A 27697-nucleotide genomic window follows, 5' to 3' on the forward strand; every position below is an offset into this window, starting at 1 on the left:
CTGACATGACAGTGGGATTCTAGCTGTAGTTTTATGCAAAATAGATATTTCTCGACTTTATTATTACTCAAAGAAATTATCAAACTCCTGGGTTTTGTTGTTCTGTTAGTTTTTTTTATTGAGTAACATTTCGCTATTAATAGAAGTCACGTGATGCCGTGATCGTGGTGCACTTCTTTGCGTTAGACACTTTCATCTTTATACAATAAATAATAATAGTTAACGTTTATCAGCCGTTTTGGAAAATAATCAAACTTAACTTTCTTTAAAAAGTCTAAAGGAAGAAATGATTTATATGCTTCCTAAACATACCCGCAGAGTCTAATTAACCCTTGTTTTTTTCCACTGAACGAACTCAGATCCAGTCCCTTTCCATGCTGCTCTAATTGGCTCTTTGTATGTTGGTTCTTATATCCGACTTTCTTCTACATTCTGCAAGGCAATAATTGACAGAGCAAAGGTACTTGGTGGAGGACAGTTTATGTCGCTCCTCCAAGTTCCTTGAAATCAGGTCTTTGAGGGAAACTTTGTTACTTTGCATCCTTGAACGGGGAAGACTATCTCCGGAGCATTGCAAAGGTTCTTGGTGTACTCTATCTTGCTTTGTCCGAGGACAGCTTTGCTGTTCACGGTAGCTCAATCGATAGAGGGCTCTCTCCTTAATCGGGAGTTCATGAGTGTGGATATCGGCTGCGATTGATCTAAATGTTGATTTAAAAATAGGTAGCAACAGTTCCTTTTCTATGCGCTCGGCACCATTAGTGCAAATTGCGGGTTCTTTGGATGAGAATTTAAAACCGAGGTTACAGAGAGGGCGTTGGCACAATAAAGAGCCCTCACTGCTCAGTAGCCTTGAGTGCCGAGTAAACGTCAAAATTTTAAGTCCTTCATCGGTGTATGGTGACGTCTCTTCATGAGTGAGAATTCTCGAATGGGCCGTAAACAACATACAATCAATCAATTACTGTAGATTCTTTATTTTTCGCGAGTACTTTTTATCGCGAACTGGGTCTTTAACGTCAAATCGCGAGAATTATAATTCGCCAGTGGACGGTTGAAAAATAAAAGCGAGTAATATTTTTTTCGCGAGTGACGCTTCTCGCGAAATTACGCGGAAATTAATTCCTCGCGCATAATTAGGAATCTACAGTAATCAACAGACATCAAACCACAGTTTTACATAGGTTTATACTTCATTTTTGTTTTATTGAGCCTTCGTTTAAAAGTTGACGTTGCTACTAAGTGAGTTTGCTCGAAGTACAGTTGATCCGAGATTGCAAAAGTCGGGTTAGCTTTTTCAAGTTTGTTTCCACTGGACGGCTTCCTGTAACCTATGCTGTTACATTCAGTGAGAGATTCGACTCTTTGCACTGACGCATCTGTAGCGATTCTCTTAAGCACTATTGTCCCTGCTGTAGGGTTAAGGCCTGAGAAAATTAGTCACTGTGTTATCTCATACTTCGATGACAGATTTTGGCAACAAAATTGCTTTACTATTAAACAGCGGTTCTAGCAATCATTCCACATCATGTGGAATTTACGGTCTGTGTTTCCTTTCACATACATTTCACATTTAGCGGTTACGCTAACTGTATCAGTAATGTTCATGCGTGCGCATATACTTTATAACTTGTCATACTTAACTAAACCAATTTCATTGTTTTGAACAAAATGTTTGCATAAATCAAACTTGGATTGGTAACAAGTTCTTGCAACTAAGAAAAACATTTTCCTGTAATATATACAAAAATTATAGTGATTGTCGAACAATTTATTCAAAATTGTAATGAATATGTAGTAATACATATATGATATATATACAGAATATTTCAAAGACAGTTATTAAAGATTCAGAGTTAATACAATCAATAAATCTAAAGTTATGCATGACAATACTATGCTTACGAAAAAATTAATATGGTAATAATGATAAACATAACTAGATACGATCTCGTTGCGAGCAACGAGTGGGTCTTCCGTTCGATTCTTGATGAGATGAGAAAAGATTTTGATTGAGATTTTCATTCTATTATAATGATTTTCCATAATTTGTAAGAAGGCAATGAAAATTAAAGACTTAAAAAATCAAATTTTGGCCCTTCAGGGCCCATAATCTTAGGGATCAGCCCTTTTTTCTTCATATCATCAACACTCTCAGGATTTTGAACACTTTTTGTTCAACATCTATTCAGAGATTCTTTTTCGTTTTCGTGCTATTTGCAAAAGAAATATTTAGGGGCCAGACTTTCAACTCCTTAATGGGGACGATTAAGGAAAAATGAAATTTTGCATATTGTTCAGAATTTTATTGTGAACATCTTTTGTTCAATATTACTTATTAAAATATTTCCCTATTTTGAGATATAAAGCGTTAAAGATTTGGCATTCCGGCCCCTTATGGCCCCTAATTATGTGCCATACGACATAAAAATCATAATATGTAGTTGTAGATCGTCGAGATAAACATCTTTGCTTCAATAATGTATTACAAAATATTAACTAATAAAGAGTTATCGATTGAAGATTTTTGGCCCCTCTTGGCCCCTAATTTGAGTGCCCAGCCCCTTCTTCTTGGTTTCACCTTATAGCTCTTATGATTTTGAACACTTTTTGTTCAACAACTCTTCAGAGATTCGTTTTCGTTTTAGAGCTATTTGCAAAAGGAATATTTAGGGGCCAACCCTTCAACTCCTAAATGGGGACGATTAAGGTAAAATGAAAGGTTGCATATTGTTCAGAATATTATTCTAAACATCTTTTGTTCAATATTGCTTGTCAAAATATTTCTCACTTTCGAGACATAAAGCGTTAAAAATTTGGCATTCTGGCCCCTTATGACCTCTAATTATGTACCATACGACATAAAAATCATAATATGTAGTTGAAGATTGTTGAGATAAACATTTTTGCTTCAGTAAAGTATAACAAAATATTGACTGTTAAAGAGTTATCGAAAAAAGACTTTTGGCCCCTTTTTGCCCCTAATGTGATGAGTCAGCTCTTTTTTCTTAATATCATATTAAAGATCTTGTCATTCTGCACGAATATCGCTCAGTATGTTTAAACAAAATATTTATACTTTACAAGATATGATACAAAATGTCTCGAAAATTCACTCATGATTCGTGTTCTAGAGTTTGACCCCTACCGAGCTTCCATACTAGCCACTTCCGGAAAATATCCTGACCCAGGTGCACAATGGCAACATGTCCTCTATCTTTGGTAAAAATTTCAGCGCTCTAGCTTAAACTGTTCTTGAGTTCTGCTCTAGACAAGAAAGCCCTCTAAATTTCGATTAAAAGGCGATAACTTCCAACCGGAAGTGAATTTTAAAAAAATGAGAAAAACGAATCAAGTTTAGGTGAAGACACATCTTTCTTGAAAATTTCAAGTTAATCGATCGAGTCATCTCCGAGAAATCTTCTGCATAAAAATTGTAAGAAAAAAAAGGAAGAATAATAAAAGTGAAAAAGAAACAATAAAATAATAGAAGGGTCTTCCGTTGGAGACAGAAGACCCTAATAAATATACTCACAAATAAAATCCACACGTTATAAAGAACCAGAGTTATACATCTATGATTAAATAACAAAGAGAAACAGAACATGAAAGGATATCAAAATATAGCTTCTTCAATCAGAAATAAAAGTTTGTACACAGTGTAATATTTTCATTTTTAAATCATCAGAAAATGAATCATTTCCAAATAAAATCTGGGTTTTAATTGTTTGACTATTATCAAGTGATTATACTGTAAAATATTGTTTAAAAGGCCATTTTTAGCCGCTCATATTTTTACATGCAAAAAAGAAATGGTATAAATCTTCCAATTTTTCGACTGACCAATTTCATCAAACTTCATTAAAGCAAATTAGAATATAGACGTCCAGCGTTCATGCCCTTTTGTCCTCATTTGTAGACAGCAAATTAAGTCCGAGTATACAAGACAAATTCTGTTGTCTGTAAATCATTTCCATCTTTGTTAACAATGAAATATTATACTATTATGAGCTCTTTTGGTGTTAAACATAGTTATTTATCCACCAAAAAAAACCAATATTGACCGAGGCCAAGTGGGTGTTCAAGATCAAAAGTCCATTAAACCATACGATAATTTGGCAGAGCAAACACGGACCGCCAAGTGCGCATGTCAGGGAGCACACGGTGGGTCTGACCGGTTAGCACAGGATACTCACTCCTACCTGGCACCTGATCCAACCTCTGATCTTTTGGAGGTCCGTATTTTCTCAGCTCCATATTTGGATTGTTTTATGGACTTTTGATCTTAAATGCTAATCGTTATATCGATACATTTCACTGTTAAAACTTTCTTTATTGCATAATTTTTATTCCATTTAGATTTCTCATAAATAATTCTAGATTTGCTACATCTTCTTAAATCTTTTCAGACAAAGTGAAATCATAAATCTATGAGAATGTTGCTCTACTTATCTGTGAATAAAAAAGCACTTGGATTTAAAACTCTTCAACAGGCGGCAATAAATAGAATTATGTACCTTAGTGTTGTCTATTTGTGTGCCAAGTTATATTGAAATCAAACCAAAACTGTAAGAGTGGTAGCGTTTTGAGAGTATTTCTAAGAAATTTCTATGTACATGTTTAGTAAGTTTTGGAAACACCATTAAAAATGAAAACAAATGCACAAAATAGTGTACCTTAGAAAACATTACTTGTGCGCTAAATTACTTAATGTACTTAATTTTGTTTCTTAGTATAGTCTACTTGTTTGAAAAGTTAAATTAACAGATTTTTTTTAATTTTTAGACACCATGGCAACACTGTTCATTGTTATAAAAAAAACCGATGCACTAAATTATGTATCTAAGTCTAGTCTACGTGCCAAGTTATACTGAAATCAGACTAAAACTTGAGAGGATTATAGTTTTATCGAAATTTCACAGAAACGATTTTAAAAACCATGACAAAGCCGAAAGACGAGTTTAATGGTAATTTATTCATAATTTAAATACCAGCACCAAATAAAAATTATCCCTAATTCCAGCTCTTGAAGTATGGGGGGGGGGGTAGTCGATTTTTCATTAACCGCTGAAATAATTGAAAAAATAAACATTTTTGTCGTTTTTCTCTATAAACATATTGCTCTCCTCCCCCCCCCCCTCCCCCTGTGAAACACAAACAAATTTTGGTATTTATTTGAAAAATATCAGTCAGTATTATCTGTAAAAAGGAAATTTTGCTTCACGGGGGAGGTGGTATGTTTAAAAAATATTTTCCTTTGATTTCTATAGTGAAAAACAATTTTTACCACATTCATAGAGTTATCTCTCTTTGTTTTCACAAATAAGTACTGTTTTAACAAAATCCATATAAATATCTATAAAGAAAATCATTCGAATATGTTAACTTTTGAAAATTGTCGTTGAGGTAGGCTGGAGTACAATACCATCGTTTGCAGTTCTAATGTAGCTTAGTGTAATCTACTTTTTGTATTGAAATCATATCAGACTAAGGCTGTAGGAGGAGTAGCATGTTGAAAAAATGATAACAGACAGACGGAGGGGCACGGACGGACACTTCTGTCGAAAAAGCTCTTCTGGCCTGAAATTTTAATAATCAAGACATTGTCTGGCAGTCAGTTCTATGTATCCAAGACCATTGTTGTTGGTTTATGTCATGTATATGTCAGGGCCGGTGTAACGACGAAAAGTGACCCCCGTAGAATATTGACCAGGGTGTCATTTTTCTACGTTGAAAAATGACCCCGGGTCAATATTCTACGACAAATTGGGTCATTTTTCGACTGTAGAAAAAAATTCCAGACCAGTAATTCTACGACTCCACAAACGTTGAAAAATGACCCTCATAGAAATCTGACCCCCTAGTTTTTTTATTCGATAAAACCTTATATCTGTGTCTCCTGATATTTTTCATACTTTCAAATGTAAGTAGGGGGAAATTTTTTTATGTACTTTAATCTTTTCCAACATATTTTTGATTGCGTTTCTTAATAGTAGCATCACAATCAATGTATCTGGTATGGATTTATTTTTGGCTTGCAGAATCCCAATGAAAAACTTCAAGAGTATTGTACAACAATATATTCAAAAAGTGGTGTGAATAAGATGTGGATATCAAAAAATTCCAAAGAACGTTTGGACAATTTGAAATCACAAGATTTTTCCAAAATCAACAGCTTAAAAACTTACGACTTTTCAAGTTTATACACAACCATTCCCCACGATAAATTAAAGTCCAGGCTTTTTGATATCATTGACAGTTGTTTTTTCAATAAAAATGGAACTCGTAAATTTACCTACCTGGTCATTGGTCATTTGCAAAGTTATTTTGTTAAAACACATTCTGATTGCACACACAAGTACTCTGAAGTTGACATCAAACAGATGCTGATTGACAATATCTTTGTGGTTTTAGAGATCTTCCAACAATATATTGGAATTCCCATGAGTACCAATTGCGCTACGTTATTAGCAGACCTATTTTTGTATTCATAGAAAGTAGAGTTTTTGCAAAATCTTATGGGTGAAAAGAAGAAAACACTTGCTGTGGCCTTCAACTCCACATTTAGATATATCGACGATATATCGACGACGTATTGTCAATTAACAATGGTAATTTCCATTCCTACGTCGATACGATATATCCTGGTGAGCTTGAGATAAAAGATACCACATATTCTGACACATCTGTTTCATACGTGGATATTTTACTTGAAAAGGACGTTAATGATATTCTAACAACCAAGCTATATGATAAACGTGATGACTTTATCTTTTCTATCGTCAACTTCCCTTACTCATGCAGCAATATAACCTTCATCACCTGCATATTGAGTTCATATATCTCAGTTGATTCGATACTCAAGAGCATTTATATATTTCAGTTGATTCGATACACAAGAGCATACTCAACGTATGAACAATTTCTAAAATGAGTTAAATTATTGATGAACCAAGAATATGAGCGTTTAAAGTTAGCATTTCGTGAGTTCTATGGTCGATACAATGAAGGTCAGCAAATACAATTTATCATTGAGTCAAATGCTGACTGATGTTTTACATGCTAATTAGTTCATTATTTATACACTGAATTGACGACGGATTTTTCCGTTATTTCGCGATCAATCATGACAAGGAGCACACGGCGGGTGTGCCCTGTCAGCAGGGGATGCTCACTCCTCCATGGCACCTCTGATGTTTCGGAGGTCCGTGTTTGCTCTGCTCCTATTTTGTATTGTTTTATGGACTTTGATATTGATTATTGAATACTGTTCGTGATCTCCATATCCTTCTTCATTGCGGAGCATAAATTTATGATTATATTTTTGGGTGTTTTTTTTATCATTAAAGGTTTTGTTCCGAAAATGACATGATATGTTTCTGATAACCATAACTTTTTTTACAAATCCAAAACATAGCATAGAAGCAAGAAAAGCAACGTACGTAATTTAACTATATAATATCAATTCCCTTTACCTTTAAACTTACATATACATCTGTATGCAGTCTGCTTTAAAATACATATATACCTTATATAAGGTACTGTATTTTTTCCTGTATATATACGGGAAATACCATACACATCGAGAACGTTCTTGTAATGATATAAAAAAAAATCCTCCAAAACTGGCAAAAATTTACGCCAGAGTGAATAATAGTACAACCTTCAAAGATATCTATAAATTCAAAAAAACTTTCTTCCTTTTCAACACTTTTAGCCCACAGACACCTGACAAATGGTTGCTGTAACACCCTTTCTTTTGAGATTTTATAGACACTAACTTCGCAAATACAAACGAACTCTTAGTATCTCATGCCATTACTTCGATATCTAAAGTCCTAGCACATACTGTCCAAAAGTTAATGCCAAAGTAAAAGTTTGAATTTTTGTGTAAAAGTGTGTCAAACTCCAAGGTCAAAAGGTCAAAATTGGTTGTACACAAAAAGGTCTTGTCTCAAAAATACACCTAAAATATGAAAACCATAGTCCTATCCAATCTAAATTTATGGGCAAGGTTCAAGTTTTTGCGGACATATAGGCAGACAGACGGCGGAGAGGTAAAAAAAACCCATATATCCAGAAGTTTCGGTTCACGGGGTAAGTAAAGTAAAATATGTAAAGTAACAACTTTTTCATAATCCAACATTTGTTTTTTTTTCTTTTGGTAAAATAAACTCCTAAAATCATCACATGGAAGTACATGTAGAACGGGGAAAACGATACTACATGTGCCAATTTTTGGAAAGACGAGTACTTCTTTTTTTAGGTAATCATGTTTTATGCTATACAACACCCACTTTGTTAAGGTTTTGCAACGACAAAAGGCATTTTACAAGTTTTGAACTAACCACTTTTTTGTTTCCTTTGTAACATAGGTCAGAGGCAATTTAATTTTGTACTTATTTTTACAAAATCATTCCTATTTTTTAAGTTTGAAACTTACCAAATATTTTTATAAGATCTAATTTTATAAGCTAGCGCCCTTTTTCGCGCCAGTTTTAAAAGTAGGGATCAAAAACGTTAAACTTATGAAAAATAAAAATTTATTTTGAGTTTTGCAAATTATTTATTCATGGTTAAATCAAAAAGATTTATAATTTATTAGTTATAGAAACTCTTAAAACTTTTTTTCTGACACCAGCGAGAAAATGACCTTTTTAAAGATTAAAATGACAACTGTGGAAAATTACGGTATAAAATGTAATAAACTATTCTATGAATGCTCTATCATTGCTCTAATAGCCGTAGAACAGTTTTCCTTTAATGGGGAAAAACAGTCTGTATTATTAATTTAAGGTATTACATAGCTTTAATTTCGTTATTTAAGCTTAGAAGCTTTCAGAAATTAACACTTCAAAGCATTAGACTGCTTGATATTACCCGTATTCATTCGCCTAAGAGGAATATTCCTACTAAAACGAATGTTTTTGCATCAAAAAATGACAAGGGGTCATTATTCTAAGGGGTCATTTTTCAACAATGAACACGGAGAAAAACGACCCCAAGGCCACAATTTCTACAGAAAAGTGGGTCATTTTTCTACGTAGAATATTGACCAGGGGGTCAAATTTCTACGTAGAAAAATGACCCCCGGTCAATATTCTACGGGGGTCACTTTTCGTCGTTACACCGGCTATGGTAAGGTCACCAGGGGGTCGTAACATAAAGGCTACTTAAGTCTAAGACCGTGCTTAAGAAGGACTTAAGTACAGTCTAAAACTTAAGACCGTAACTAGAAGCATACTAAGATTTGGCTATCTTAGCAAAACTTAGGCGGCCGGTAGAGGTGACTTAAGTATATCTTAACTTTCTTGTACATATTTATAGAATTATTTAATGTTGACTTTCGATGTTAAAACATTTCTCTATTTATAATATGCATTAAAGAAAATAATTATCTCTATTTGACGCTGATTTAAGAATTTTAATTTTTTTTGGGGGGGGGGGATCACTGATTCCAATATCACTCCGAACACAACAAAATTTAATTTTAGGGAAACTCTGAAATTAGTGGGACCTCGGTTTTAGAAATAAATTGAACACATTTATAAACCATGAATATCCCGATTTTTTGTATCCTTGATTAACTCGCAAATAAGTATATCATAAAACATCTGCAGTTTTTGCTTCTGACACGCATGGCCTGATACATAGCAGAGATTCTAAATGTATTGAACTTTTTAGAGTTTCAATTTCAAGTGGATAGGCGGTCAGTTATCTTTTGTTGTCTGCGATAATAACAGGGTAAGTGAACATTTGTCAAAACAAAAGATTTACAAAACGTAAACTGAAAACACCCCAGGTGATAAAACAATTGTAGTGAACATTTACAATGAACCACAAATCGCCACTTTCTGACCGTGCGGTATTTGTTTTCAAACATTCCGAATAATTTATAACATAATTATAATTTTGATACGAAATCTAATCCAACATAACTTAAACCGATAGGTATGGACGCCAACTTTAATATGTAATTAATTAAAAACCTAACTGAATCACTTTTAGCAATATATCTATATAAAATCAAAAACCATAGGCTGACTCATATGAAATATTTTTAACATAAGTTTGACTTAGCTAAGACCTAGCTAAGTTCGTTTTGTGTTATGGTTTAAGACATACTTAAGTAGTACTTAGTCAGGTCCTAAGATTATGCCTAAACCGTACTTACGACCCTACTTAAGTCAAAAACGTAGCAAACTTTATGTTACGAGCCCCAGGATCAACAAATATAAAATCTTGCTTCAGGACTCTTATATTGCACAGAACAGCACATGCCATCAAATACTAAATGGCTTTTTTCTGGGTTCGTTCTCAGACCAATTAACGGAACAGCAAGAGAATTTTCTCTTCGGTATCCTATACATTTGTACGTCTGTTCTATAAGCACTAGTGTTCTTCACAGTGCATTGTTGTTCTTTAGTATAATAATCAACCAATTAAAACGCGTGATTCAAATTGTTCAATTGTCAAATTCAAAAGTGTCACCACTCAACGCAATTTCAATTGCAGTGTATACATTCAAGCAAGATTTGCGATAAGGTTGTGACTACAATATGTGTTATTTTGGTCATACGCAGCCTCCCTCCCCCTTTTTGTCGGGTGTTGCTAAAACGCGGAACGGAAAACGGAACGGAAAGCGTGATTTAAAATACACAAATTTTATCATAAACGATATATCTTGTACATATTCAATCCCCCACTATTAAATACAAGTTGATTTTGTCATGATAAGTCTCTTATTTACTAAAATCGCTAACATAACAGTCACCTAGAATCGAATTTGAAAAAGGGGTGGGGTGGATAAACGAACTTGAAAAGTATTTGACAAGCAAAAATAAAAAAAGAAGACAATTGTTTGATTCGGGAGGGGGGATAAGTTCCAACTCCAACATCTTTCAGAACTATTTTTTACACTAATATACTACATTAATTACATTCACAAAAAGTGTGAGGATGTCAACTTGAACGAACATTTCCGTAGTAAAAAGGTTATGACTGGGGGATCAAATATTTGATATCTAGATTAACCATGGAAAGAGAAATAAAATTTTAAAAAAAATTAAGATTACGTGTAGGGCAAACCTTTACGGCAAGCTCGAATAAACATCTCTTATATATACACTGGCTGTTAAAAATTTTATTCTAAAGAGTCGCTTTCTATATATATAAATTCGATCTGGATCATTAGACAAAGTTGGAAAACTTTCATGTGGTAGATATAATGTAGAATCTTTGCATTCAATGAAGTTAAATTTTGTTTATTTGCGGTACATATGCGTGTGTGTGTTGGGAGGGGGGAGAGTATATGAGTGACCCCGTAAAAAATGAGTTTGTTTTCCCGCTCATCGGAAAGGTCTGAGAAGTTGTAGTAGGTCATCCTCACAATGACAAGGGTTTGTGATTTCTCGAACTCGGGAGTTCGAGAAATCACAAACCCTTGACATTGTGAGGATGGTAATAGGTCTACCCCCCTTTTTATGTCCTAAATATACATAAGATTTAATAAATCAATTTTTAATGTGGCTGTGGGCCCCTACCCAGACCCGAGACTGTCACTCCCCATTTCATGATTCGCGAATTCGAATATCTGAATATCATATCCAGTTATTTTTGTCTTTACAGACATTGGCATTGGAAACAAATTAAAGGGGGGGGTCAGTAAAAAATTTCCAACATACAAAAAATTTGACAAGCAAAAAAAAAATAATAATAAAAAAACGGGGGGATGTGTCCTTTGCCCAAACAAAAAATCCTATTTCGTGTGTATGTTGGGGGGGGGGGGGGGGGGGGGGGGGGGCGAATTTCTTCCTGTTGAAAGGGGGGGGGGGTGCTGAACGGAGGGTGTGTATGACTCATGAATATATAACAGTTTACAATAATTTTTTATAAGAAATGAATTTTACAACAAGAATATTGCTCTTTTATCTGATTTATATCGAATCTATGTTAATTGATTGACTAAAATTTTCCGTTTTCCGTTCCGTTCCGCTTTCCGTTCCGTTTTCCGCTCCGCGTTTTAGCAACACCCCTTTTGGTCACACATTTATACATGTATGTAACTTAATAAGCAGCAATAAACAATTACAAAAACATAATGATTTCACTAAAAAGAAATGTTCAATTTATTTTCTTTCATTCTTATTTCAAGATATAAGAAATACACAAATGCCTTTAAAACAGTGAATTGAGCTGTAAGTCGAAAAGTTGGAACCGAAATGCTAACAAACAGACACGTGTTTATTGATTTAAAGGGTGCTATTGTTTTTCAATGTGAACATTGAACATGTGGCACGAAAACATGCAGTTAAAAACCATGGTCTGAAGCAAGGTTTCATACCTGCGATATAATGGAACATTCTCTTTGCGTTGATGGCATCCTGACGAGAAGTGATCCGAATAAAGCGGTCAGCACCTTCGCTTTTACAGATGCCACCCTGCGAATACATTGTCCAGTCATGGCTTTGGAGATGTGGATGGCATCAATCCCCACAAGCTGATGGATTCATTGATTAATTGATTGTATTTTGTTCTACGTGCTTCGTTTCCATCTCTGAAATCATTGCTTTCGCCTTGGATTCCTCTCAAAAACCCAACAATAGCAGCAAAAACATCGTCGCAAATAATAGCAAAATGTACTATCCTCTTCCATTCTGGTCGTTGTTGAATGAGAAGAGTATTTTACATAATTAATTGAAATATTGACGATTGTGAGTATAACATCATAGCCGAAAATGATTTTGTTGCGATTTTCAATACCCAATGGTAGTTTGCTTAATATTTTTCAAGTAATGATTATGTGAGCAGTCTTTAAATTTAAGACAAAAATACGGCCCTAACTCTAAGTTATTTTTTGTGATCCTCTCTAAGATTAAGCTAAAATTTTAAGTTCAAATTTATTGAATTAAGTCTGACTGAAGACAGTTTTATGATAAGTCTGGATTCTAAATGATCACATTGCCCACCAAGACGGTGGTCAAGGGAAATAACTCGGAGAGAAAATACATTATATTAAAACATTATATTGACTTACTAAATTAGCATTTTGTTTTCATTTTAGATGTATGTTTATATTTAAGCATTGAATTCATATTTTTGGATGTGTTCGGTCCACTAACACACCTGGCCGTGCCGACAAACTGAATGCAGCACGTTAGCGCTGTACGATAATTTGTCGGCAAACCAGGTGTGTTATAGGACCGAAGACATCCAAAAATACGAATTCAATGCTTATATTTAAATTATCTAATTTTTCTTCTTCTTAATTGCTTATTTCGTTAAGGTCAAGATCTAGTAAATGAAAGGTGCCTACAGATTTATGAAACTTGAGAAATAAATTCCTTTATTGATGCTTTACAACTTTAACTTGGTCAAATAAGTTGTTTCGGGGTATAATTTGTAGGTAAACAAGGTGAAAAACTGTATTTTAAACTGTCATTTTCAATGAAAAATTAAGAAAACCAGTCATGAATATAGGAGTTTTTTTTCATATTCGACAAAGGAAATGTATCCAGATTGCCTACAATCTCTCTGAAAACGGTAAATAGTATGTTCATGACCTCTACTTTAAATCAATAGCAAATTTGAAATAGGTTTCCGGTTTACTTTCCATATGATTTCAAATCGAATGTCATGAATATATCCTATTTCCTACATAATTCTATAAAGCCGTAAAGTACGGGAAAAAGAAAGTTGAAATTGATTATGACGTCATAATGGATTTAGCACCAAAAAATTAGTCTAAAGTTATTTACTAGATCTTGACCTTAATGTTTCATGTGAATTTTGCGCCCTTCAATATTGGCGTGGTGGTTAATAGACGTAATTGCCGTTTGTGACGTCAAATGACGTTGCAAATTTAAATAACGCAAACAAACATTGCGAGGAAAAAAGTAACAAATTAATCTAAAACGTACATTTGTAGTATTTTTACGTTTATTTAACAGACTTATAGATTTTTTTTTATTAAATTGAGTCAAAACATTTTGGTGTAGAAAATGCATAAAGTTCCTACTGTGTATTTTAACACGCGGTGACAAGGTTTCGCATGTGTTTTAGAAATTTGAACGTCGTTGATTTCAAGTGGATTTCATAGGGAAAATTACACTGAATGTAAATATTAAGAGATATTATAAGTTCCTAAAGCAGCGATTCGATTCACATTTTAATCATTTTTAAATGATGTTTTTATTTTCAGGAGAATGTTTCCATACATCGAGTTTTCCTTGAGAGGTGTAGATCCTTTTGGAATATATGACGTCATCTTTGACATAATTCCAGCTAGCAGTAAAAGCTTCAAGTTTCTTGGCAACAAATGGATTCCTATTGGGGAAAAAGAAGAAGAATTCAAGAATTATCCATTCAAGCACCCCGACTCTCCTCGGATTGGATCTGAGTGGATGACACGAAAGATTTCCTTCGAAAAAATAAAATTATCAAACAAACCTGGCACAAAGACTGGAATCGTAAGTGATTTTTTCAATATTGATAAAAGTCAATTTGATTAAAATCAGATCCTTTGATCCGCTCACGTAGATCACTACAAAATCTGAACACAGCATCTGAAGAAACCTCATTCGGGGATATCTCCTGGTGACCTTCAATTATCCAAACAAACGCTTCCTCTCTAGAGTTGAGAAGTACGTCTACCTCAGAATTCAGAAGCCCCGATAATACACGAATGGAAAATCGTGACCTGGTTTCAGTCAGCCAAGAGAAAGACCACTTTCTTTTCTGTACAAAGTAAAATAAGTACTTGCTTTTGTCTGTTTTATAAGCCACAATGAAAAGATCTTCCCCACTGCTAAATTTCACTTCTACACTCATTTTTAAGAAAGTCGAGAAAATGTGCGATTTTTACCTCGTTTTAATGGACGACTTAAAGTACATCGCAAAACTGGATATCGAGTTACTATTGCCAAAGTAATATAATACGCTATATAAATGGCTGCGGTTTCTATTTTATTGAAGAATATTTATTGTAGTATGATTCTAGTAATAATTTTATTGGCTACATGGTATTTTCTATGAAATACGAAATATTTCTGAGAACGACCCTGTGAAAATTTAGGCTGGTTCCCTTTCTCTTTTTTGCATATAAAGTGATTTTGTAAAATCAAATATAGTAAGTTAGCGGCCCCTGTGAGATTGGTTAACATTTATATTTTTTAAAAGGTCACCAGGAGTGACCCTGAATGGAATTTCTTTGATTCTTGTGTAGCGACCTATGTGAGCGGATCAAAGAATTAGATTTAATAAGGTTGGATATAAGTAAGACTTTGGAAAATTAGCGGCAAAATAAGAGATTACTATGAAATTCCATCTGCTAGAATCAGACAGTTTTTACTAGTAAGTACAATTCAAACGAACATCTTAAAGAACATAGGATTGGAATGTAAGGTATTCGATCCATTATAGCCTCAGATTCAATGAATCTGAATGCATAACAGCTATATATTAACTGAATACTCAGTAAATAGAGACAGAATTTTCATGTTTTAGTCTCAATATGTAAGTGCGAAATGTGTCTTAATTTTTTATCTTGATCTGTCCTTGAAGAGTTATCCTCCATAAAATTCCTTTTGTAAAAAATCTTCCCGTGTAAAAATTATTTTTTAATTATTTCCCTATACTTAATAATTATATACATCATTCCACCCTTGCATTTTTTGATATTCATAGCTTTTATTAAATTTGATTTAAAAAAAATGCTTGTTCCAAGAAACCTCAATGCATCCGTAATTAATTATATACTGCTTAGGTAATCATATTCTTTTTTAATATTTTCCTGATAAACCTGTTTTTCCACCATAAATTGCTTTGAATTAGTTACAGAGTATTTAAAACTGAGGAATATTTAAGGTTAGAAAATTTTGTCCTTTTATGGATCAGATACCTTGAGCTTGAAATTTATTTTCAATCGACGCCAGCTACACTTCATCCTAGCAATACCAAGGGGTCCTTAGTCGAAAAATTGCCATTGGAACATTGGCAATTTTATTCAATATTCATAGGCTGACTGTTGCGACGTCTTTTGGAAAATAACCAATATTGATCGTTTTATCCCTCAACCAATCAGTCAATAACATTAAGCATTCTTTTGTAAACAACGTGTAACACGTACATTTGAAATGCCAAGTAAATTAAGTGCTTGTCTATCTAATCTGATCGGTGCTTCTCAATGAGAGAAGCAGGCCCTTAAATATTAAATGAAACTAGTGCTAATTGTAACGGGGACCGTTACAGATGTTCCCCAAACGCTCCCCAACTCCTTTTTGGTGCCATGTTCCCTGTAAGCTTCATTGAATAAGACAAACTCTGTGCATTTTGACTTTAACAACGTTTTCTCAGAAGGATACCAATTATATTCAAATTTTAGCATGGCACCCGTGCGCATGTGAATGCATGTCCGTTATGATCATATCATCTTGTCTACACTATCTACCTATTTTAATATACAATATATTAAAGCATTCTGTCCAAAAGTATGAAAAATCACTCTTTCAAGTGTATTTTTCATTTCACTCGTTCCAAATGCACGCACGTGCGTGCACGTGCATGATGACCATACCTTCTTGTAGGAGTCCCTTACATCTATCTATATTCTAAATCCCATCCTGTTTGGTTGAAAAACAAGGGAGTTATAGCCATTTCAAGTTTAAGCCAATCAGATTGCAGCACACGTGCATGCGCGTGATTTCATGATTTTTTTCTATATCATATTGTAGGATGTCCTAATGCATGACAATGTTTTAAATTTCAAAGCATTTCGTCAAAAAACAAAGTAGATATAGCCATTTAAAGTTTCAGCCAATCAGATTTCAGCACGCGGGCATGCGCATGCTTTCATGAAAATTCTTATATATCACGCTGTAGATTTTCATAATGTAGGTCTATGTTCAAAATTTCAAAGGATTATGACAAGAAACAGGAAAGATATTGAGACTTTAGTTTCAGCCAATCAGAGCGAAGCACACGTGCATGCGCGTGCGATCTTGCTATTTTGACCATGTCATCTTGAGCATACTACTAATATATACTTATAAAATGAGTTTCAAAGCATTTCATCAATAATTTTAATAGTTACGTCTGTATCAATTATATTGCACATTTCTCGTGTTGCACGTGCGAGATCTTGCAAGCACATGTGCATGCACATGCTTTCATGAAAAATCTTATATTACAGGCTGTAGATCTCCCTAATGTATGACTATGTTCAAAATTTCAAATGATTTTATCAAAAAACAAAAAAGATATTGAGACTTTAGGTTCAGCCAATCAGAGCGAAGCACACGTGCATGCGCGTGCGATCTTGCTATTTTGACCATGTCATCTTGTGCATACTACTAATATATCCTTACATTATAAGTTTTAAAACATTTCGTCACAAAATAGAGAAGTTACGGTGATAGCCATTACATATTGGTCATTTTAAGTTTTGCACGTGCGCGCTCTTGCAAGCACGTGCGCGCAAAATGACCTTGATTCCGCAAATCTACATAACATGCCTACTTACCCTAAAAAGGTTTCACCTAAGTCGGATGTGTAGTTTACAAGATCACTCGCGGACAAAATTTTCCCAGGAAGAAAAATAAGAATAAGAATAATAATAATAAGAAACAGAGTAAAAACAATATGTTCCCCAACTTCGTTTGGGGAACATAATAATGTGGAGAAACGGTGTTGTTCATTCTGCTCATTTGCATCCATGCATATTTGAGTTATAATGGCGACAATCTCCGTAAAGGATAAATGGAAAACAGTTAAATTGTATTTTTCTTATATATTTCAGATAAAATATCTTCTACCGGAAGTAAGAATAGTATAGTGAACATTGCAACCGCCTTTTTGATTTGAAGTTCTAAGTATATAAATTGTGTTATTGAAGTTAAGAGCACATAAATGTTGACTTATCATTTTTGGAGATGAAATAAAAGACGTAGTGCTTATTGCAGATTTTTAGAATTCTTCCGCCGATTGGTGTCCGGCATCTGTAAACTTTTTTTTTTTTTTTTACATTTTCGACTTCTTCTTAAGAACAAATGGGTCAAACCTGCAACAAAGCATCCATGGGCTAAGGGGATATAAATTTGTTCATAAGAAGTGAGCACTCCTTTTCAATGAGAGATTATAGAGCATTCTTAAAAAGTTGGCCTTTGCATCATTTAAGGTACTTCCCAGGTTTACTTACGTCACAATAGGATATGACGTAAAAATCTTACTGCGGTTTCAGTAGAAACTACAAACAAACAAAAGATATCTTCTGCAGTATGCAGTATAAAAATGAAATTTACATACAAGCTTGTTTGACCTGTAAAAAATATTTTTATACGTGTTTGTTATTAAAAACCTACAGGTTTTTTGATATAACTGATAGCTGCTTTTTTCAACAAGAATGGAACTCGTAAATTTACTTACCTGGTCATTGGTCATTTGCTATTTTTTTTTTACACAAGTACTCTGATATTGACATAAAAGTTTCTGATTGACAATATCTGTTTGGTTTTTCGTCTTCCAACAGTCTATTGAAATTCCCATGGGTACCAATTGCCCGTTATTAGCAGACCTTTGTATTCATATGAAGCAGAATTTGAGCAAAATCGTACGCGTAAAAAGAAGAAAACACTTGTTTAGGCCTTGAACTCGATATTTATATATATCTACGACGTATTGTCAGTTAACAGTGGTAATTTCCATTCCTATGTCGATACGATATATCCTGGTGAGCTTGATATAAAAGACTCCACATAGTCTGACACATCTTTATCATACTTGTATATTTTACTTGAAAAAGATGTTAATGGTAAGGACCAAGCTCTATGATAAACGTGATGACTTTAATTTTTCTATCGTCAACATGAGTTTAAGTTACTTATGCAGCAATATACCTTCATCACTTGCATACGGAGTATATAAATCTTAGTTGATGCGATACGCAAGAGCCTGTTCTACGTATGAACAATTTTTAAAACTAGGTAAATTATTGACAAAAAAAGTAGGTGATACAAGAATATCAGCAGTCTCGTTTAAAGTCTTCATTTTGTAAGTTCTATATTCGATACAATGCCCTTGTCAGCAAATGAAAATTATCATGGTTCAAATGCTGACTGACGTTTTTCGTACTAATTGTTTGTCAATTATTTATACACTGAACTGACGACGGATTTATCCTTTCTTTTCCTATCATGACAAGGAGCACATGGCTCGGGTGAGACCGCTCGACAGGGGTTGCTCAATCACTTTGATACTGAATACTGTTCGTTATCTCCTTATCCTTCATCAGTGATCAAATTAAGAGTGTTCTTTATGATTGGAAATGCAAGATTTTTTTGTCCAAAGTAAAATGCAATAATTCATAATTCTTTGTATATAAAATTGCCATTACGTTGACTAATTTATAAAGAAAAATTGTATTACAATCCACAAACTGTTAAACTTTTTTGCAGGAATATCAGTAGAAGGTTGTGTCTTTCAAAAGAAATGTGATTAAAGTAAGAATTATTCCCCATGATTGCATATTGTAGGTCAACATTTCGTTATCCCTTCATTATTCGACCAAGTTCTTTTTGTTATACTGGTTACTGATGCAATGTTAACACTATTTTTATGATGCATATACGTTTGTTAAGGCCTCTATTTATTCATAATCTTAGGATTAAGAATATTTTTTCTCCCATATATTTCTTGCATATAATTATGTGTAATTTGGTTGCTCAAAAAGGTTATTATATAATTCTTTACTTTGCCCTACAAGATGGCGGCTAAGGGGAATAACTCCTATGTAAAATATGTCATACGAAAAAGGTCCATAGCGAGTATGGAAAACTATTTAAATATTTTTAGAAAAAAAAATCAAAAGGAAAAAAAAATCACACAGTCCTCCCGAACCTGAGAGACCCTGCACTAACGAAAGAGTGGATGAAATGAAATTGCTAGTGGAGGGATTGAACGCGTCTGTGTTTTTTATTTCAACGGCAATTCAAATCTCTATTCTTGTACTGGTGAAAAAATATAGATTGGAATCTGTTCTCTATGTAGAATGTCAGAAGTGCGGCAAATCGAATTTCGTACCTACCAGAAAACACCACAACACACAAACGACAAAGGACCAGCCCGATGTTTTGAAGTGACATTTTTAGCTCTACTGGTCAGAGACCGGGGAACTTTTTAACCTTGTTATTTATTTCTTAAAAACCCACGAGACCGGTCTCAACAGCCCACAGTTGAATATGAACCTGCAGCGATAGGATTAACCCCCTAGCTACTTCGCACTACTGTAACTCACTTTTTATTCGCGAGAACTTTATTTTCGCGTAATTACGCGCGACAAAGTGTTCGCAAAAATGAAATTCTCGCGTAAAAGTATTCCTTACGACTATGTAGAGGAATAACAACTATTCGTGAAAATTATGTCTCGCTAACAAAGAGTCAATGTCAATCTCGCGAAAATAAGGTGTCGCGAAAATTTAGTGATCTACAGTACTTCGCCGACGCTCTAATCACTCCGCTACACGGGCGACTCAATGTCGGCGTTAATTTAAGGAAAAGAAAGACATTTTTAATAAATATAACGTAGAGAAATTCACAACCAACAAGAACAAAAAATATTTATTGGAAAAATACGAAAGCCAGATGGGAGTTAATTTTTTGGTATGATATCTATGTATGCTAATGTAAATGTACTTAGAGAATGCAACAATTTTTAAAACTATTAAATACAAACTCCGGGATTTTCAACATTTTGGTAGGGATTTGATTTATACATGAAATATATCGAGTAGAAAGCATGAGATTTTTTTTATCACAATTTATTGCTTTTTTTCAGTTTACACTACATACGTTTCAAAAATACTTGGTGCGTATTTCAATCGTCAGACATGAAAGAGATGATGAGATATCTGTTGTCGAATTTCCTATTCGAGCCACAACTTTCATAGCAGTCACTGCCTACAACAATAGAGACGTGACGACGCTTAAGATCAACAGTAATCCCTATTCGAAGGGATTCCGTTTTCCTGTGAAAAGGTTCTTGTTTATTTTTCCTTCAAACAGATAAGAAAAAAAAACTCATATTCTCAATTTGTTATTTATAAGAGTTTTAATGGATACACCGATACATGTAGGTACACAGGCACCTGACGTTACTTATTTTTCTCTTAATTTAAACATTAAATCCTACCTAATAATAAACAAGGTACAAATCGGGCGCCATCTTGAATTCCTCTAGGTTCGGTCACATCCACTTGTATTTTCGTCCGAAACTCTGTAAAATAAATTCCTTGCAACCATACTGTTTATGTGGCCAGTCTTTCGAGATCGAAACTTACGGATAGTGGAACCAGAAGGGTACATCACACTTGCAAATACATTAAAATCACTCGTCAAACTCGATCTACTGCTTCAATAATCCGTGAAATGGCTAAAGAGAAGCCAGCAATATGCTAATGGGAATTCCTTTTTGGGGGTGGATCTAAGGAGGCATTTTGTAATTACTTTAAAATTTTAATAAGTATTTCGATTATTAAAATGAAAAAAAAATATGCAGAATGGGAAAATTAAAACATTTCTTGTGAATGTACCTTGTTAGATATATTGTATTTATCTATACAGATCTTTGCATTCAACAATCTTTAAAACAAAAAGGGAATGCTTGATATTGAAAAACAAAACAAACATCATTAAGAAGTGATTGCGCGATTTTCAAAAAGCAATAGACAGCAAACCATCCAATTTTATACTGAAAGGGAAAAAACGCAGTGTAAACTTTTGAGGTGAAGCAATTTAATTTTTCCCAACTGTATTTTCTAGTATTCCTAGATCTAATGTTTCATATCATCTTTATTAAAAATTCTATTTGATTTTGACTCATAGTTCGTAAGTAAGTGAAACTGATTTGACGATACCCCCGCAAGAGTGAAAATTATTCAATATCTCCTTTGCGTTTCTGTCACAGTCTTGTTTCTCCTTTGCGTGGAGTTCATTATTGTAATTATCCTCCAAATAGGGATATTTTTCAAACTTTTTAACAAGATAGCCCTTAGTTTAAAAAAAATCATCTTTTTGCATTTCGAAACCCCATCTGCCAATCAGTTCCACAGGTGTTCATTGAGAAAAAGATGGACTTTACGTAGATCAGTCGAGTAGGTAAATGTCATTAGTTGCTAGAAAGTCTTGATAAACCCAGGCTAAAATAAGCCGGAGGTAAACACGCCGACTGAATAAGGCAAACAGTGTGCACATGCGCCAGTCAGAAGAACACCAAGGTAAAGTTGACCTGCTTAAAGATCGAAACCGCGCAATCGGTTTCTTTCAGTTTTATGGTGAATGTAATGATTATGGTAACCTATTCTATTGATAGCAGTTTTGTGGTAATAAGGTGGCGATTATCCAGGTAGAAGGACGAATAATTCGTCAAATGATGACTGACGTTTTTCATACTAATTGTTAGTCCATTATTTATAAACTGAATTTATAACGGATTTTTCCGTTTTTTCCCGATCATGACAAGAGACACACGGCGGGTGTGACCGGTCAGCAGGCATGCTCACTCCGTGTTTGCTCTGCTCCTATTTTGTATTGTTTTATGGACCTTGGTATTGAATACTATACACTTATCCAATGGGTGTGAGTGGGATAGCTCTTTTATCAAACACGCGACAGATAACTATTCCCCGAGGGCTTGGCCGAGGGGAATAGTTTCTGTCAAAGGGTTTGATAAAAGAGCTATCCCACTCACAACCATTGGATAAGCGTTTTATTATAATGATGTATAATATAATTTCTGAGGTTTGAATTTTTTTGGAGTAAGATAATACTGCAAGAATAATTTGAAAACCTGATGACGTCACAATGCTACTGAAGTCATTATGACATCATAAGTCAATAGATTTATTGCTTGAAATCAAAATTGGAGGCAAAAATTGCATGAAAATTTTCCGAGGGTGGATAGCAAAAACTATACCCCGGGGTATAGCTTTGCTATGCGTGAACTATAAAAGATAGCTTTTTTACCTTCTGAACTTTATATAGGAAACATTTTAACAGAAGTATAATAATGTTTGTTATCTCCATATCATTCATGGGTTTGTTAGGTGTCAACGTCATCGCCACGGCTGATTGAAAATCATTCAAGGCCCTCAAGGATCTTATTTGTTATTAGGTAGGGGGTATATATTTTAAAGAGAAAAATAAGTAAAGTCAGTTGCCTGTGATTAGATATATCATCTGGAACATCCCATACAATTTAAGTTGAATGTAATCCTCAAAATACTTTTAATTTGAGACTAAAAAATCAGGCCTTTGAAACTCTGGATGATAAGGAGCAAAGATTAACGACACTTGAGGATTCAGTGGAAAGCATAGTGTATAATCACCCCAGGGAAGAGATTCCAGACTTTTCACAGTGAGTTCTTTCTTTTTTAAATTATGTAAAATCATGTATTTAGGTATCTTGTTGATACATGTATAACATAGTCCTTTCCTAGTAATTTTACTTCTAAAATGAATCCTAAATGCATAATTTTACGTAGAAAGAAATATATCTCTATTAAAACTATTTTAATATGTTCTACAATTTTTGGTGAATATTATAAATATGTTACAATTTCTGAAAATAAATTATGTTTTTTTTTTAGATTTTGTAAACCTCGATCAACAGAAAAATAAATATTTTCAGTTCAAATTAACATTACGTTTGATTCACTGGTTTGATTGAGATCAAATTGGTTATACAAAATTCATATGTCCTATTCCTATCTGGTCTCGTCTCATTTGTCTGACGTCATACAGAGTTTATTTTTTAAACTTTTTCTTCGTTTGTGCAAATTTCCGCCAAGTTTGCTTTATAATCTGAATTCAAGTTCACATGGTAGTGTTCTTTGGTCACGTATTGAATTATCTATCTTTTATATCTCATTTAAGATTTCCATTGGATTTATCTACGAGCAAAGACAGTCAAAAAACAAGTGAGTCTTTAAAAAGAAAAATTATGCAAACGTCTTCACGTTTGAAATGATATACATTGTATATAGCCAATCTCAATCATTAACGATCGCCAAATATGGCTGAAATATTGCCGAATCGGCGTTAAACAATAATAATCAATTAATCCATCATTAACACGAGTTTTTTTTGTTAATTTGATATTCAATTTCAAAGTAATTTTTTATTACAGTTCACGTCTCTGATTCCGAAGACGCTCCTATAAATGAAGGAATACAAACGGATATAAAAATGGAACAAATGGATGCCTATTGCTGCTTTCTTGCATGTAAGCTGATCAATACAAGTACTTTCATTCAAACACTGTATATACGAGGGGCGTTCAATAAATAATGTCATCAGCTCCATGACATATTACATAAAAATCATATAACATTAAGCTTGACTTTTTCTAATTATTGAATCTTTAATGAATTGATAACAGTTTATGTGACTACTTTTCATCACATAATTTGATTGTGGGAAGCTGGAAAACAAGGGCTACTCGAGACACTGCGTTAAAAATGAATGGTCAAGAATCAGTAAATTAGAGTAAAGTAGAACGCGTCATTAAAGCTGCTGTAAAACTTGCTAATTTCCCAAAAATATATTAACTGAAATATGTGAAATTTACAGCAACGTATGTCTATTTCATACACACATGAACAAGTGGATTTCAATTAGCAAAAATTATATAATGGGTATCAAAAATGGCTACCCTCCATGTCAACAAGGACATACAACAACCAATGTATATTATTCAACAAATTATCACAGATGATGTTTTATTGACTTTAAGTTACATAGCAAATTAGATAGACATCATATCGGGGGTAGTTCACAGTGTTTTAAAGAAACATTTGATTGTAAAAAAGTTTATTACTCAAATGTCATCCTATATTTATAAATATGAGAGAAAACGAGAGCGTGTACAAAATCTTAACAATTATGTTTAAAAAATCAAAAATTGTTCTTATCCACGTTTTTCTGAAATTCAAACAGATCATGCAACTTGAATCCATTTTGCGTTTAACCCTCAAAGAAAATTTAGAATAAGAAGTACTTGACAAAACTGCAAAGGCCTAAGAAGAGCAAAAATTTGCAAGAACACAAAAAAAGATTTATACGCTATTTTCGTAAATATTATCGGTCTTGTTCTTCAAATATATATTTATAGGGAGGCAGTTCAATTTCTGGAGAAGTCTAGTAAGCAAAATATTTGCCAAAAAATTGAAAGGTTTCTGAGAGGAAGGAAACAGAATGAGGAATTAACTACATTAAATTTCTTCCTGACAGCGTCCAAACGCACAGGCCATGAAGAGTAAAAGAGTTTTTGGGTAAACAAAAAATTAATGTTTTGTCACATCAACAATATTCGCCAGATCTTTCAATCTTTGACTTGTTTTATTTCCCAAACTTAGGAAAACACCTTTCAGAAAGAAAAAAAACAAGTACAGCAAATCATAGATCTGCCATTTTCCAGTATACGAAGGGTCATACTCAAAACTGTGTTCTAAAAACAATTAGAAATTGAATAAAAATGTTATGGACATGTCTTTTAATTAAAAGAGAATATTTTAGTTAAATCATTAAGACAAAATCATAGAAAAACGATTTTTGTTTCTTTCCGAGCACTGATGACATTATTTATTGAACGCCCCTCGTATCTTTTGAATCTTCAGTTTGAGAAACATCAAACATAGTACACCTGTTTTCATTAAAGGAGGAGATGAACAGCCTTCAGGACGCAAGGTCAAGGGTAAAACTAATTGAGGCATTGAATGACTCGGCTGAATATTTTAGAACTCTGCTTGAAAAACATTAACTTCTTTACATAGACCCTTTAAAGGATTCATGATCCTGACTGAATATACATCAAAAGATCAATATTCAAACTTCAGATAGAAACTTTGTTCGTACAATATTTTGAGACCGCTTTGCTTGACAAATTTAGGATATTAGTTTACTTTTAGAAGTATTCTAAAGTAATAATACTGAAGTCTGATGGAGATAAAGTCTGATGGAGATAAAATTTAGAACTATGATGCCCTTATCCAGGGGTTATCCAATAATTTTCACCATCCAAACATTAAAATTGTAGCATTCTAATACTGCTAATGTAGATTTGTTTCTTAGACGTTTCTTGGCTTTTAATATGAAATTTTTCTTTTAGATTTTAACGCGCAGACACAGACCGGTATGGCTATGCCACCGCTCTACAACTTCTATCCACACTTCCTGAGAGGTCCATGGGAACAAGGTTAGTATGAAACTCTTCTTTGTATTTGTCTTTTCCTTTCTTTGTTTTTGAAAAGAAAATTGCCAAATTTTGTGAACTTCCAGTCTCGTTTGTTCTTTCCATCCGATTGTCATTACATTACTTGCACATAATAAATAAAATTCAGGTATGCAAGCATCCTAGGATAGTGTTTATTCTAAATTGTTAAAATGAACCCCGGGGTTAGGGTGAGGCCACAATAGTAAATCCAAGTTATGCATTAAATATATAGGAAGAAAATCTTTAAAAATCTTCTTCTCAAGAACCACTGGGTCAGAAAAGCTGAAATTTATGTGAAAGCTTGCCGGGGTAGTGTGCATTCTAAATGATGACCCCCGGGGATAGGATAGGACGGGTCCACAAGTTAGTCATTGTAATATACTCAGTATAGAAATAGTATTGAATAATACTCAGGTGAGCGATGTGGCCCATGAGCCTTCTGTTGTATGAATCTGATATCAACTTCCTGTTTATCTTTTCATTTGTCCATACCTTACATACTAAATTTCCCCACAGTTTTCTCAGCAACTTCTCATTGCAAATGCCTGAAAATTTAGCACATACTTTTGCGGAATGCCATTTGGTGGGATTAGTTTTTGTTTAAATTTGATGTCACCGACTATTTATCCGTGCATCTGCCCGTAACTGAAATTTTGTATATTAACATGATAATGTTTACATTCAGTTAAATTTTCTGTATGAAATCCATTAGAAATCCACGACGTTCAAATCTCTATAACACACGCGAAACCTTGTCATCGCGTGTTAGAATACACAGTAGGAACTATATGCATTTCCAATACTCTAGGAACACCACAGTGTACATTGTTTTGACACAATTCAATTTAAAAAAAAATAACCCATTTAAATCAGCGTAAAAATACAACGAATGTGCGTTTAAAATTCATTTGTCACTTTTCTTCTCGCAATGTTCGTTTGCGTTATTTAACTTTGCGACTTAATATACGCATATCTGAAGATGCTAAAAACCTTTTAGTTAATGTCAAGGTAGATGACAACTGAATTACTTTTATTAATGTGTATGCACCTGATAGTGAAAATGCGCGAATAACCTTTTGAACACACTTAATACATTTGCTTCTTTGTATTCTTCTGAATGAAGTAAAATATTTCTTTGTGGAGATTTTAATTGTAGCTTTGAAAAGAAAAGTGATAAATCGCAAAAACTCTTATTAGAAATTTTAAATTAATTAGATCTTGTTGACCCTTGGCAATATAAACATCCTCATAAAGATGGTTTTACCTGGTGTGATTCAGATAACTGTCCTAGAAGCAGAATAGATTATGTATTTGTACGTTGCGATACTTTAAATTTTATGAAAAATAGAATTATAAGACGCATACCATGCACACATAATAAAAACACTAGAATAAGCGATCATATATATAGATACCTAAAACATCTGTGGATTTAAA

At 33.7% G+C, this 27697-nt stretch overlaps 1 protein-coding gene across 1 annotated transcript in view; it reads left to right on the top strand.

Moving 5' to 3' along the window:
* LOC134241301 (putative T-box protein 7) overlaps positions 1–25755 on the top strand; it is a 48829-nt gene extending 23074 nt beyond the window's left edge. The window contains exons 2-7 of the mRNA XM_062723368.1: positions 14201–14468; positions 20828–21027; positions 23285–23404; positions 23923–23966; positions 24176–24289; positions 25706–25755. Coding sequence (XP_062579352.1) covers positions 14201–14468; positions 20828–21027; positions 23285–23404; positions 23923–23966; positions 24176–24289; positions 25706–25755 — 796 coding nt within the window. The remainder of the gene's footprint in view (positions 1–14200; positions 14469–20827; positions 21028–23284; positions 23405–23922; positions 23967–24175; positions 24290–25705) is intronic.
* The last annotated feature ends 1942 nt before the right edge of the window (positions 25756–27697 follow it).

Source organism: Saccostrea cucullata, unplaced genomic scaffold, assembly GCF_032062105.1.
Source record: "Saccostrea cucullata isolate Sc308-1 unplaced genomic scaffold, CSIRO_AGI_Scuc_v1 ctg222, whole genome shotgun sequence".
Taxonomy (NCBI): domain Eukaryota; kingdom Metazoa; phylum Mollusca; class Bivalvia; order Ostreida; family Ostreidae; genus Saccostrea; species Saccostrea cuccullata.